The sequence below is a fragment of the Copadichromis virginalis genome, linkage group LG7, assembly GCF_057382275.1.
Source record: "Copadichromis virginalis isolate Kocher_CV1m ecotype Utaka linkage group LG7, C_Virginalis_male_GT1.1, whole genome shotgun sequence".
NCBI classification, from domain to species: domain Eukaryota; kingdom Metazoa; phylum Chordata; class Actinopteri; order Cichliformes; family Cichlidae; genus Copadichromis; species Copadichromis virginalis.
The window spans coordinates 15605418-15619231 of NC_140624.1; the positions used below are offsets into that span (position 1 = coordinate 15605418).

General features: G+C 40.3%; 2 protein-coding genes and 1 long non-coding RNA gene across 4 annotated transcripts in view; 2 read left to right on the forward strand and 1 right to left on the reverse strand.

Annotated features, from left to right (window-relative positions):
• Positions 1-1310: 1310 nt before the first annotated feature.
• LOC146704742 (aromatase-like) lies at positions 1311-6851 on the forward strand. 2 transcript variants are annotated; one of them, XM_085462065.1, is made up of 10 exons: positions 1311-1409; positions 2071-2270; positions 4045-4195; positions 4294-4448; positions 4536-4712; positions 4845-4959; positions 5045-5159; positions 5233-5395; positions 5486-5727; positions 5845-6851. In XM_085462065.1, the coding sequence occupies exons 2-10, from the start codon at positions 2123-2125 to the stop codon at positions 6073-6075; spliced, it is 1497 nt and encodes a 498-aa protein (XP_085318191.1). In that variant the 5' UTR covers positions 1311-1409; positions 2071-2122; the 3' UTR covers positions 6076-6851. The 2 variants fall into 2 exon arrangements, with proteins under 2 accessions (XP_085318191.1, XP_085318192.1); XM_085462066.1 differs by lacking the exon at positions 4536-4712.
• The window catches only part of ap4e1 (adaptor related protein complex 4 subunit epsilon 1), a 19352-nt gene continuing 11826 nt past the window's right edge, over positions 6289-13814 (reverse strand). Inside the window, exons 14-21 of the mRNA XM_085462075.1 lie at positions 13009-13311; positions 12435-12546; positions 12219-12357; positions 11869-12124; positions 10209-10760; positions 9926-10116; positions 9694-9854; positions 6289-9241 (exon numbers count right to left, since the gene is read on the reverse strand). Of these exons, the coding sequence (XP_085318201.1) occupies positions 9081-9241; positions 9694-9854; positions 9926-10116; positions 10209-10760; positions 11869-12124; positions 12219-12357; positions 12435-12546; positions 13009-13311 (1875 nt within the window). The 3' untranslated portion in view covers positions 6289-9080. The remainder of the gene's footprint in view (positions 9242-9693; positions 9855-9925; positions 10117-10208; positions 10761-11868; positions 12125-12218; positions 12358-12434; positions 12547-13008; positions 13312-13814) is intronic.
• The window catches only part of LOC146704744 (uncharacterized), a 1147-nt gene continuing 623 nt past the window's right edge, over positions 13291-13814 (forward strand). The window contains exon 1 of the long non-coding RNA XR_014921211.1: positions 13291-13740. This is a non-coding gene — a long non-coding RNA (uncharacterized LOC146704744). The remainder of the gene's footprint in view (positions 13741-13814) is intronic.

The following is a 13814-nucleotide window of genomic DNA, read 5'->3' on the forward strand; positions in this document are numbered from 1 at the left end:
GCCCCGTTCCTTGGTCCTCGCTGCACAGTGATCTGGGCTGTGTAATTCAGAAGCACATACAGCACATTTCTGAACACCTGCCAGCAGATGACACGTCAGAGAGAAACCACAGTAGAGCAGTTGGAGAGGAATAAACATGTCAAAATCTGCCTGGAACTACAGCGAGAGAGAGAGACACGTGATGCATTGCATAATAACAAACATCTGCAAGACTGCTGAAATCTGTAGGCTTGCATGATTTAAATGCAGCTAATGGACATATTTCCAGAATGACACATCCTCCAGACAGCATAGGGCTTCCCATCATTCTGGTGCCTGTTTTCCTCAGCATTTTCACTAGCTTGTCCTACTCAAAATTACATGGAAGTGGAATAAATAAGCTTCGAACAAGGGACACATTGTTGGGATCTACAAAAGAACTTTCAGAGAGCTTTCAGCAAATGTCTGCGAGTGTGCGGATGTACATGTGTGGGTGTCAGAATATCCTTTTTATGAAAGGGTTTTGTTTTTTTCTATTCATTGCAATATGAATTTCGAAATTGAAAGTTTCGTAAATAGTCAATGTTACATTTTTTTTGATTGATTTTTGATTTGCTGCTTTTTCGGGGGTGGGGGGAAGAGGTCATTGTAGCTTCTGTTGCTAATTTCAGAGCAAGACCAACACATCCACCCCTAGATGTGTGGCCAGTATCTTTAAACAGGGCATACCAGCTATTCACAGGTACCAAGCATGAAAGCCAGCTCATTCACAAAAGCTTTCCATGAACAGTGTTTTTTCCTTTCAACTTTGCAACTATGATTTCTTACACTGGACTAACTAACATGCAATCAATCAATCCCTTTGACAGCACTTTTAGATTAAATTATTAAAACTGAGCTTTTAAGAATATAATTATGACATTTTTTAATTCTTCTTTTCCCTTTCTGAACTCCTGAGTAAGTCCTTGTCTCCTTTGACACAGGTCAGTCTGACCCAGCTAATTAATTTCCCTTTCAAAAGCCTCCCGGGTTGATGAATTGGACAGTGGGGTTTCTCTGGGTGCAACAAAGCTAAATGTGAAGTAAGCCCATCTAAACACTAATGCAGAGCACAACCAGTGAAAGCCTTGCAGGTTCTCCATTCTTATGAATAAAAAGCACCTCCTTTGTTCTGCTGGAAACTGCTTTGTGGTTCAGATATGCACTGCTGTGTCTCAGGTTCACTCCTCTGCCATGGTGCTTGTAACCCTCAAGTGACCACGTCTCCAGGCAACTGTTAAAGTGAAAGCTCAGCCAAAGGATTTATAAACACTTGAAACACTGGATTTATTTGCACAAAGGATGCTGGTCACCTTTAAAACCAGTAGAGGAAGTACTGCACCTCTTCAAATTATACTCTAAGTTGGACTGGAGCAGGAGAGGAAAGAGAAGTAAGTAGAATTATTCAACCTTTTTTGTTACAAAGATTTATGAAGCAAACCTCTCACATAGACTGTTAATTTTTTTAAATTTAGATTTTCTATATATATATATATATATATATATATATATATATATTTGTATGTTGACCTTGAATTGAGACACTGTGTTTGATATTAGACTTTAATATTAAATCAGTTTCTGCGTCTGGCATCTTGCTTATTTAGTCTATTTATTTATAATGAGCTCACATTTCGCTGCTCATCAGTGTCCTTCTGATGCAGTCTGACAGCAGCAAATTCATGTTGTTCAATTTTCTGCAGCACAGTGATGAAAAACTTAAGATACATGACAAAATACTGTAATTGTAAAATAACTATAAAGGTATAAATAGTTTAGAAAATATCAAAGACAATAAGTAAGATAAGGGCTAATGACCCTATAATTGTAAGATAACAGAGATCATCATGAAAAAAAATCATAATGATGTCTGTAATTACTGTATATTTGATGCTAACTACTTCAGTAATACAAACAGTTAATGATAAAGGTTGATGTGGGTGTATTTTGATTTGAATGTGGCTCAGTGCTATGTTACGTCCTAGACTGAAGGACAGGCTCCACAGGAGATAAGAGAGGAGGAAACCCACAGGTTGATCATCTTCTGTTTAGTCTGCTGCAGACTGCAAACACAGTGCTCCATTGGGTGTACCTGGCTAGAGAAATGCAGAGGATGCTGCCGGTAGAGGAGCTCATCGCTGGCCCCATGGTGGCTGATAGAGCGTCAGAAGTCACTGCTGTCCTGCTACTTCTGCTGCTGTTGCTGCTGCTTTTCACCACCTGGAGACAAAGAAAACAGTCACACATACCAGGTAGGCACTAATATATATATATATATATATATATATATATATATATATATATATATATATATATATATATATATATATATATATAAATAAATGGTAAATGGCCTGTATTTGTATAGCGCTTTACTCAGTCCCTAAGGACCCCAAAGCGCTTTACACTACATTCAGTCATTCACCCATTCACACACACATTCACACACTGGCAATGGCAAGCTACATTGTAGCCACAGCTGCCCTGGGGCGCACTGACAGAGTGTGCCCCAGGGAGCCTTTAATTAATATGGTATATAAATACTTATAGTTAGTACAGTAATTACAGTAATTACACTCTAAATACACTTCAAATTACAATTAAAAAATCTTTACCTTATTTATCAAATCCTATTATTCATCCTAAATATCTCTCTATAAGGAACATATTATTCCATTATATCAACATTATATCAATATGAGTGTGTGTGTATACTATATATATATATATATATATATATACAGTGGGGCAAAAAAGTATTTAGTCAGCCACCGATTGTGCAAGTTCCCCCACTTAAACTGATGACAGAGGTCAGTAATTTGCACCAGAGGTACACTTCAACTGTGAGAGACAGAATGTGAAAAAAAAATCCATGAATTCACATGGTAGGATTTGTAAAGAATTTATTCGTAAATTAGGGTAGAAAATAAGTATTTGGTCACCTCAAACAAGGAAAATCTCTGGCTCTCACAGACCTGTAACATCTTCTGTAAGAAGCTTTTCTGTCCCCCACTCGTTACCTGTATGAATGGCACCTGACATACAAGACCACTGATAATCTCCCTCGATCTGGGGCTCCACGCAAGATCTCATCCCGTGGGGTCAAAATGATCATGAGAACGGTGAGCAAAGATCCCAGAACCACACGGGGGGACCTGGTGAATGACCTGCAGAGAGCTGGGACCAAAGTAACAAAGGTCACCATCAGTAACACACTACAACGGCAGGGAATCAAATCCCGCAGTGCCAGACGTGTTCCGCTGCTGAAGCCAGTGCATGTCCAGGCCCGTCTGAAGTTTGCCAGAGAGCACATGGATGATACAGCAGCTATAAATACTAACTATAAATATGTAACTATAAATATATAAATGTACTAACTATAAATACTTATAGTTAGTACGGTAATTACAGTAATTACACTCTAAATACACTTCAAATTGCAATTAAAAAATCTTTACCTTATTTATCAAATCCTATTATTCATCCTAAATAACTCTATGTATATATATATATATATATACATACACATAGAGTTATATATACTATATACTATAAGTATTTATATACCATATTAATTAAAGGCTCCAAAGTGTCTTTTTATATCATTTAGCCATCCACTGCGAAGGAATCAGATACAGAGTAAAGTCAGCAAGCATCTAATGACAAAGAAAGGGAAACCCTCATATACACAGAAGGTCTGCATCAATGACAAAACAAGGTTTACTCAACCATCACAGAGCGTGTTCCTTGTCTATTAAAACTATCACAAACAGTCTCTGTTTTGCAGCTCCAGGTGCAAATTCCTGTATACTGATGAAAATGGTTCATGCAGAAGTCAAATAACAGTTACACACAGAACAAAGAGTGCCGTCCTTACTTGCCACTCTCCTATATACTAAGATCAGAGCCTGGCAGCTATCCCAAAAAAATACACTATCTTTCTCAAATTAAACTCAACAGACAAGGTTCTTGCTAATTTGCAGTAGAAGTGGGAGTCTACTATCATAACCTATTTCTCTCTGTCAGGCCCTTCCTTCTTAGCAGGACTCGGTCCCATTCTCTCCTACAGCAGGTTCATCTGGTCTGGGATTGGAACAGCGTGTAACTACTACAACAACAAATATGGGAGCATTGTGCGGGTGTGGATAAACGGAGAGGAGACCCTGATTTTGAGCAGGCAAGTGGGTTGTTTTTTTTGTTTTTGTTTTTTAGAGTAAACCGAACTTGTTTTACAGTAAATTTTCAGATAAAGGTAAAGCCTGGTTTCTTCTGCAGGTCCTCTGAAGTGTACCACGTTTTGAGGAGTGCCCACTACACCTCCAGATTTGGGAGCAAAAAAGGACTCGAGTGCATCGGCATGTACGGAAATGGTATCATTTTCAACAGTGATGTCCTGCTTTGGAAAAAAGTGAGAACATATTTTTCTAAAGGTGAGCGATTACCACACACTGACAGCACATACTGTGGTTAGACTATTGCTTTCTTGAACTGTGGAGCTACTGAATGTTACTGTGCAGCTCTGACTGGACCCGGCCTGCAGAGGACCGTAGGAATCTGTGTGAGCTCCACAGCCAAACACCTGGACAACTTACAGGATATGACTGACCCCTCTGGACATGTGGATACTCTCAGTCTCCTGAGAGCCATCATTTTGGACATCTCCAACAGGCTGTTCCTAGGAGTGCCGTTAAATGGTCAATTGCGTGTTTACTGCACATAGATTCCTAAAACCGCATACTATCTGCAAGAAATTGTGACGCATGAGCTCTGGCGCTGCATCTATTGATTTTTTGTTGTTGTTGTTGTTGTTCTTTTTAATAATTCAGAGAAAGAATTCTTGATGAAAATTCACAACTACTTTGAGACCTGGCAGACAGTTCTAATAAAACCAGATATATTCTTCAAGGTTGGATGGCTGTACAACAAGCATAAGAGAGCAGCGTAAGACACCTCATCTCACAGTAAGTCAGTATTGTGGTTTGCGATTTCTTCAACCTAATGTTTGTGTTGCTTTTTGTGCCAACAGACAGGAGCTGCAAGATGCGATAGAGAGCCTGCTTGAAGTTAAGAAAAAGATGATTCATGAAGCCGAGAAACTGGACGACGAGCTCGACTTTGCAACAGAGCTCATCTTTGCCCAGGTCGGTCTCTTTGGAGGGATTTTTGTCGTCCCCCCAATTGTCTTTTCTTATTCCCGTCTGTTGTGTTTAACAGAACTACGGAGAGCTATCAGCAGATAATGTCAGGCAGTGTGTGCTAGAGATGGTAATCGCAGCCCCCGACACACTTTCCATCAGCCTCTTCTTCATGCTGATGCTGCTGAAACAGAGCCCGGACATAGAGCTGCAGCTAGTGGAGGAGATGAACACCGTCTTGAGTTAGTGCAGCTTTACAGTGTTTCCAATATTCCATATTCACAGTTTCACTCTGGTGAGTAGAAGTATTCTGACACATCTTTCATTTTCAGATGAAAAAGACGTGGAAAATATCGATTACCAAAGTCTGAAAGTGATGGAGAGCTTCATCAACGAGTCTTTGAGGTTTCATCCTGTGGTCGATTTCACAATGAGGAAAGCTCTGGAGGACAACGACATCGCAGGTACAAAAATCAAGAAAGGCACCAACATCATTCTCAACATTGGCCTCATGCACAAAACCGAATTCTTCCCCAAGCCTAAAGAGTTCAACCTCACGAACTTTGAAAAAACGGTAAGTGAGCAGAGTGTAGTTCAGCAATAAATGTTTAATGGTTTAAACTAAAAAAAAAAACATGCACACACACACACACACACACACATTTGAGTCTTTGCTTTCTCTCTTTCGCAGGTACCCAATCGTTACTTCCAGCCCTTTGGCTGCGGGCCTCGTTCCTGTGTGGGCAAACACATCGCCATGGTGATGATGAAGGCCATCCTGGTCACTCTCCTGTCTCGGTACACTGTGTGTCCTCGTCAAGGCTGCACGTTCAACAGCATCAAGCAGACCAACAACCTGTCACAGCAGCCAGTGAAAGACGAGCACATCCTGGCCATGCGCTTCATCCCACGAATGACATAACCCCACAATATCAAGCTGCGAAACATAACGGCGCTTTTTACACTTCAGATGAAAACATCTTGAAATGGGTTTAAAGGCCTTAATGAAGTCCTGTACTAGGAAATACTCACAGTAAATTTGTATTAACAGCACATGTACTCCAAATTAAACTTTACTAATCTTTAACAAAGTACACTTGTTAAGTATAGATTTCTGATTAATGTTTTGACAGTGTACACAGCTCATACATTTAATAAAGATGCATTTACAATGATTGAAATAACTGAAGAAAAAAATCACATGCAGAGGAGCAATGGTTCTGTATTTACATTAGTTTTATTTGTATTATGTTTTCAGTTTGATATCAGTTTCTTCTCATCTCATTTAGCATCTGTTGTTTTGTAAGTGGGTCACCCAAACATTACATTACTACAGGAGCTGCTCAGCTACAGAATCTCACGCTATGAAGCTTTCTCAAAATTTCTCAAACTACAGTAAACTGTTGCAATGGTGGCACAGTGATTGGTCCTGAGTTCAACTCCACCACCTGGCTTGGGCATGATCTCTCCGGGTACTCAGTGTAGTCTCATTTTTGGCTGTGTTGACAAATTTGGTCAAATTAACTTGAGACTTTTTACTCTGTGGTTTTGTAATTACCCAACATTATGCCTGATTTTAAAAAAAGGTTTTTTAGTTTATATAACTAAAAATAAAGCTATAGAAAAAGTACATTATGGCTAAGAACAATAACCCTTTTCATGAATGATTTACCGTAAATAAAATCTGCATTTACTTTGCCTTTGTGGGTATTTCTATGTTATATAATCAGTGTAGAAATATGCTATAATGCTGTATATACTTCAGCTTCACCATGCAAACAACTTCACATAAAAAAGCTCATTTTAAATATTCATTTTCATTATTGTGCAGAATCAGTAGTTCATATAAATTTTCGTATTATTACTTCCTGTTTCACACCCAATACATGTGTTAATAAGCATAAACTCCATGAGAGCCTCAATTTATTAAATAACCAATGAGTCAAAGTCAAAGGGTCATTTTCACATGTTGAATTTATTCATAAGTTAACTGAATGTAATGACAGGCACTCCAAGAAACAAGGATGTTTTTTTTCCTCTGTACCACAGGCACAAATCAAACATGCCGTACTGGCATTAAAACATAAGGCGTAGGGTTAAAACTGAGTATTAGAGACACTGTTAGCATCACACTGTGCTTCAAACCAGCACACAGGCATAGAAGAAACGCAGAAAGCAAACTTTCCCTTCAGGCTGAATTACTTAAAACAAGCCAAAACATGTCAAAGAAACATACAGGTGTAATCTGGCACAGACCAGTCAAACAGCACATGAAGAACAATGGTTCCCTTTCTTTCAGTGAAATGCATGTAAACATTTTGTAAGAATATAAACGCATAAATATGTTCTTTTAATACTGCAGTCATACAAAAATATAACAACCCTTAACATCCACCTAATGAGAAACATGAGTGCTTAAATAATCAGTCCATACCGTCCAAGACAGACCGCTCACTGTACGTGTCAGAAAGAAAAAAGGGGAAGTTCACGTCAGCCGCGAGCAGGCCAACTGGATATTTTACAAATATTTACAACACTTTAAATTTCATGAATATGCCAAACATGACCGATCAAATGCTTCAATTTCTTATTAACCTCCACGTGGAGTCGTTGTCAGTATCGTCCTGTGCTTTTTCAATAAAGGAGCAAAAGAGCTGCAAATAAAATGAACTAGTGCAAATATACTGTGCGCTCATCCATTCAAGAGACTAAATCAAAATCAGAGGACAAGCTGCTGATTCTTGGAAAATAATCAAACACTGCACTTCTGTTTAGCATCTCATGAGACAAGTCTGTAAAAAGTGAACAAGAGAGCATCTTTCTTCAGTTTTATTTGCATTTCAGCCTGCTGTTATTATGGTGAAAGTCAAAAAAAAATTAAAAGTGTAGCAATTCTGTAAATCCGAGGTTCAGTTGTAAGCAGGAAAAGGTGGTTGGGCTGGTTTTACCATGAGATTTATCGCTAGATCATGATTAGATCAAGTAGAAATAATCTCCATTAAGCGTCTTTAAATATTAAAGCTAGCATGCTTTACATTTACTGGGCATTAGCCATCACAGCTCAATAGGGCTAATATGTTAAAGGTGTAGAATGTATATAGTGGTGCTGCTAATTTTGAAACCGCAACGTTTGCATTTTATCAGCCACCGTGCTGGTCTTTTGGAGAGAGAAGCAATCAATCAGCCTCAAGGGGCCATTTTTGGTTAGTGCTGCATATTTAGCAACCATGCTTGGCTAACGAACTAATAGAAAGTGGCTTAGTGATGACATGATCCTTCAGTTTCTCTGCCGTGGCCGTCATGTAATCCTTCTGATTTGTCTGTGGTTATTCATACACTGAAGTTGCTACACTATCTTTTCTTCAATGCATCTGTTGTAAATGTGAAAGTGGAAGAGGGACAAGTGACTGTGGACTTACTCGCTCCACTGTTATGATTGTTGTAGCCTAGAAAATGTATTTCAGATCACAAAAAATATATATCTTCTCTCTGGTGTACAGGAAAAAGAAACAACTGAGAACTTCATTATTTTACACTTTGAGAATTTTCTGTTATACAAAGCATACCATCAGAATTTAACCAGGAAGAAGGCTTCAATTGTTTAGTGATTATGGAGCTCTTTCACGACTAAAAGGCAATAATGAAACACCCACAGATGATTAAACACCATCATTTGACCCTGAGCTTTTAACCTGCCATGTCTTTCAATGAGTTATAGTTCTGCCAAATAAATAAAACCAAATCTTACTAAATAACTTTGAGTGAAATTCATAAAGACCGCAAAATAAAGATCAAAAGCCACAACAGCAGGTTTCTCCTTTTCTGTTCAGCACTTCAGCTCTGTGTACCTTCCTCTTCAGTGAGGGTCTAGTGGGTTTAGTTCCTCAGTGGTTTCAGTGGTGGTGAGTGGTGCTGCAGCTCTGAGTCTCAGAGGCTCTGTAAAGCTCTCTGGCAGTGGTAGATCAGGCAGTCGGGCAGGTCGGGCACCGGCGACCGCAGCCAGACAGCCAGCCAGCCGGCATTCACCCGGCAATGCATCAGACACGGCAGATCCTGAAGGAGACGGCAAGCTACGATTCCTTCCATGCCTGAGCAGAAAACAATGAAGGTTACTCAGCAAAAAGTATAGGACACATTAATATCTATGTCTCCTTTTCTATATGCAATTTTAAAATCTTCTTCTTCTTCCCCTTTGTAATGCTGTTTATTGGTACCGCCGTGTTATTTAATGATGTTCATGCTGCATACAAGCGAAAGTTAAAGTTGTAAGTTTTCTTCATAAACTCCTAAGTACACCTCATTAGAGGCATATTTGACGTATAGTCAAGCTGCATTATCTCATCTTTTTAATTAATGTAGTTTTTTTAAAACAGTTATTCCTAATGTTAAGAATAAATAAACAGTAGTTACCACAGATGAGTTGGTGAATATTCTAACACACACATGTTGATGTGAATGCTGCTTTTATATGCATTAAGCATAAAATGATACTCTCAGTTTGAACAGCTTGAATACGAGCAGGAAACAAATGTTCATTCACCTATAACTTCCACAACATGAAGCTGGAGCTTCTTCTTCAGAGCATTCAGAGTGGCTGTGAGAGGTTCTTGGTTGTCATTTATCAACGTCAGATTCTGCTTTGTGTCGTGAGAGAAGGAAAGCCACATCGTCCCATATTCCTCTGTGGACACCACAAAAGGCCTGCAGGAAACTTGGATTAATTTTATGTCACTTAAATGCTGCACTTCAAATACGAGCACTACATATCTCACCTGATGAAGCTGGTTAAAGGGACTTTATATGAAAACTGCAATGACTGAGACGTCCCAGCAGGCAGCTGGTAAGATACCGTCCCGACCACCTCGACGTGAACCGCAGGCCTCTTCACAGTTAGAGAATACTGGCCCACTGCTACACTGTAGCTTGTCACCTCCCCCGCTGGACTATCACATAGGCAGGATACCTAAAAATAAACAATACAACGAAGCAACCTCATTATAAAAGACTAATGGACACCAAACGACTCTATTGATAATTTTCTACTGAATAATTTACCTCAAGTTCTTCAGAGTCGACCTGAAGCAGCATCTGTTGTATGGCAGACTCGGAGGAGTTCATAATAAAAACAACTAATATTAATGAATCTTCCTTCTGCACATGACAGGCTGAGAGATTCAGGCTTTGGTTGGCACACAAGGGAGCGATTTCTGAGTGTGAAAGGCCAGAAAGCTCTGCAGGAAGATAAGAATCCAGACACACTTCTGTTAGTCTGCCTGGGTCGTTATGTGGACCAGGACCAGCAGCTACCACACAGTTATCCCTGCGGAGAGCAGGGTTACATCCCTTTGTGTCAGATTCAGTTAACTCTGCCTCTGCGTGACAGGTGCCATTAGCAGTAGTGAGGCTCTGAGAGAGCTGAGATGTCTGTTCGGCCAGCTCTGAGGCGTTGTTGGAGTCTAGTAGGTTGTTACACAGCAGGTTATCTACAGCACTGGGAGGAGAGATGAGGGAGCTGGATATTTGCTCGTTTGCGATAAAGGACGAGCCCAGACCTTGACCTTTGGCTTTTCTTCGGAATCGCTGTGGCATCGGCTCAGATTTTCCCATCTGTTAGAAGCAAAAATATGTAGGAAAAATGTTCAGAATCAGCAATGCAAATAGCTGCACAAATAGCTCCACGTTAAGCACTTTCACTTATAGCAGGGGTTTTAAATGAGAATTGGCCCTGCAAGGTCTCCAATGGACTTTGAAACGTGTTCAAGACATACCTATGCAAGTTTAAATGAAAGTTTAAATGAAAGAACTACTAGAACTTTTTATGCATTTATCATGTAATTTCAAAGATCTGGCCCACTTAAGATCAAAGTGCGCTGCATGTGGTCTATGATGTAAAATGAGTTTGACATCCTTAAATTAATAGCATTAGTAGATCCTACCACCCGAGAAAATGTTCAGCCAATCATTGAATATGTTCTAAAAAGCAACACCTTTTGTCTCATCTTAGACTCACCGAGTAGCTAAATGGGCCTCACAAAAATGGAAGAAATGTTTGGTTCATCATCATTAATTTTGATAATAAAAACAGACGAGTGTTCATCCGGTCCTCTTTGTTGCCCTCTATGTTGAAATTGCCAAAAATGTAAAAATAGATTAACACATATTTTATTCAGGGCTACCTTCAGGGATGAAGTGCGATCATAAAGTTCCACAACTCTGGCCATAAATATCAAAAACCGTCACTGATTTAAATGCTCCTTAAAGATCATCTCCTTTGGCAACACTCCAATGTTTTCAGTGTGGCTGCTATTTTTGAATCAGAGGAACTCCTGTTCTACCCCACTGCCCTTGTGGGTGATGCATGCTTTATCTCCTCCTCATTTCAAAATGATGACCCTTCAAAAGAATGAATGAATTAAAGGCAGGCAAATCTGGTGAGTTGGGTGATAAGCACAGACTGAGTTGTCGAGGCCAAAAAAAAATATTCATTTTAATTGTATGTTAAATGTGCTGTCAGTAGGCACATTATGACATGTACAAGTGATGAGCTTGTTTACAGCATAACTGACTCCGGTGACAGTTTAAACTCTGACCTGATGCCCTAAAACTCCTGTGGCTAAAGTGTTTTCGGTGATCCTCCACATAAAAATCAGAACAGTCTGAACCATAAGCTGATGCTTGCTCTTTGCACATATGGTATATGGACTGATAACCTCACCAGAGACACAGAGCTTTGGGAAGCCAGGCCAACAAACAGCGAAGAAGCCAGCTGCTGTTTCTCTTGTTCAGGCTCTGGGGTCGGTGTCTGAGTTGGAGTTTGGCTGTGCAAACTGTCGCCTTCGCCCTGCCGGCCGGGAGACTGAATGGGACTGGGAACCTCAACCTGTGCAGCTTCCTCTACAGGTTCTCTCTGGGCCAGATAGCCCTCCCTTCCCCACACCCTCTTTATGCCATCCAGCTTCAAAGCTGAAGAGCTGAAACACAAACAGCAAGTCTTCAGTGTGAATTCAACACTAAAACTAGGAACTTGATTACACCAACAAATGCATGCATGTGGTGTCCACATACCCTCCTTTGTGTGAGAGGTCAGCGCTATCCCCTGACAGACCCGAGCTCATGGACAACAGTGTAGGAGACTGTCTGTCAGTGATGCTGCAGGAGGACATGCTGATAGGCAGAGAAAGGCCATAGGGCTCCAGGCTCAAGGCTGAGATAGACAACAAAGTCAGAACAAATCCAAACAAGATGCCGAATGTGCTGCCAAGATATTTATCTACATTTTACCTTTTGACTGATCTAATTCCTCCTGCCGTTGGTGGGGAGGTTTGTATGGAGCAGCGCCGGCAGCCAACGCCTCTGACACAAATCTGTCAAGAAATGACAGCGAGGAATCCACCTAAAAACAATCAAACAGTCACGCAAAATTGCCGCAGGACTGAAGACGTTGCGCCTGAGTGCTCTGTGTGCTTTGCTCAGCTACACAAAAACATATAATTACTCATTTATGTGTTTAAAATAAAATTCTTGGCCAAAAGAAGAGAGATTGGTTTTCTTGCTCTCTAAATGAATGAAAGTGAGTCCGATACTGAATGAAGTTCTCTGGAGAGCTCCGCCCTTCAGACTTCTCCAGACATGTTACAGGTTTGATTACTCATAAAATGAATAATGTGATTACGGTAAAGGCTGTCATCAATCTAATCAATTTTGCACCCTGAGGGGTGTTTCCATAAAGTGTTTGCAGGTTTTCACAACCGTCAACTAACCTGCTTTTACTGTGAAAAGAGCTACAGAGTTAATATTTAAATGTTATTAATGTGGCCGGGTTCTCTGCTCACTGCAAACAAGTTAAACACGTTACCTCCAGAGTCTCTGGTTTGGCACCTCGTGGCAACACCCTGGCTCTTAGTTCAGGGTCTTGGCTGAGGTACTGCAACTCATGCGCCCTTTGTCTCAGCACTGTATCCAAGGAGCTGCTGTATGTCTCAGAAACCTCCTGAGTTACAGAAGCATCAGCACCACCTTTGCAGAGTTTGGTCATGGCCATGAGGACCCAGCTCTTGGTTTCACTGCTGCTGTTTTTCATGTCCAAAAGTTTGGCTAGCAGGCTCAGGACTTCAGCAGGTTCAAGATCCTCCCTCAAATGAGAGTATTCCCCAAGCACCTGGGAATTACAGAGAGTAAGTAAAGGTTTAGCATATGTAGCCCTGGCTGTATAAGTAGCTCATTATTTAAATTTGTTCATTAATATTGATAGTTAATTGCAAATGTTTAATGTGTTCAAGAATGTATACAAATGCCTGCAAAGTATGTGATGTGTGTCAGTTAAATGCACAACCTTTTTATTTGTATTTTGAGGTTTATGTCATTATTTTTGATATGGTATTGATATGTACTACAGCTCCAGTGAACCCTGAAGTAGTCTCAGGTAGAGGGGTGGGAGTAAGTGGGGAGCCGTGTGCACTCTGCAGGAAGCGAGAGAGACGAGAGCTGAACAGTGTCGAGTGAACGCAGAGTTCATAGAAGGGCGACACGCATTTTCGGGTTGACGGATAGTTAACTGGAGTCGAGAACTGTTGTACCCTACTGTGAGGTAAATGTGAATTTTGTCTGACACTTGAACCCAATGTTATTGTGTAAAACAGGCTAACTGCTAACCGCGACTAG

Coding starts and splice junctions, on each gene's coding strand:
- LOC146704742 (XM_085462065.1), top strand. CDS start 2,123: ATGCAGAGGATGCTGCCGGTAGAGGAGCTCATCGCTGGCCCCATGGTG. Junction 4,196..4,293: donor GAGACCCTGATTTTGAGCAG/GCAAGTGGGTTG, acceptor TTTCTTCTGCAG/GTCCTCTGAAGTGTACCACG. Junction 5,160..5,232: donor CAGAGCTCATCTTTGCCCAG/GTCGGTCTCTTT, acceptor TGTGTTTAACAG/AACTACGGAGAGCTATCAGC.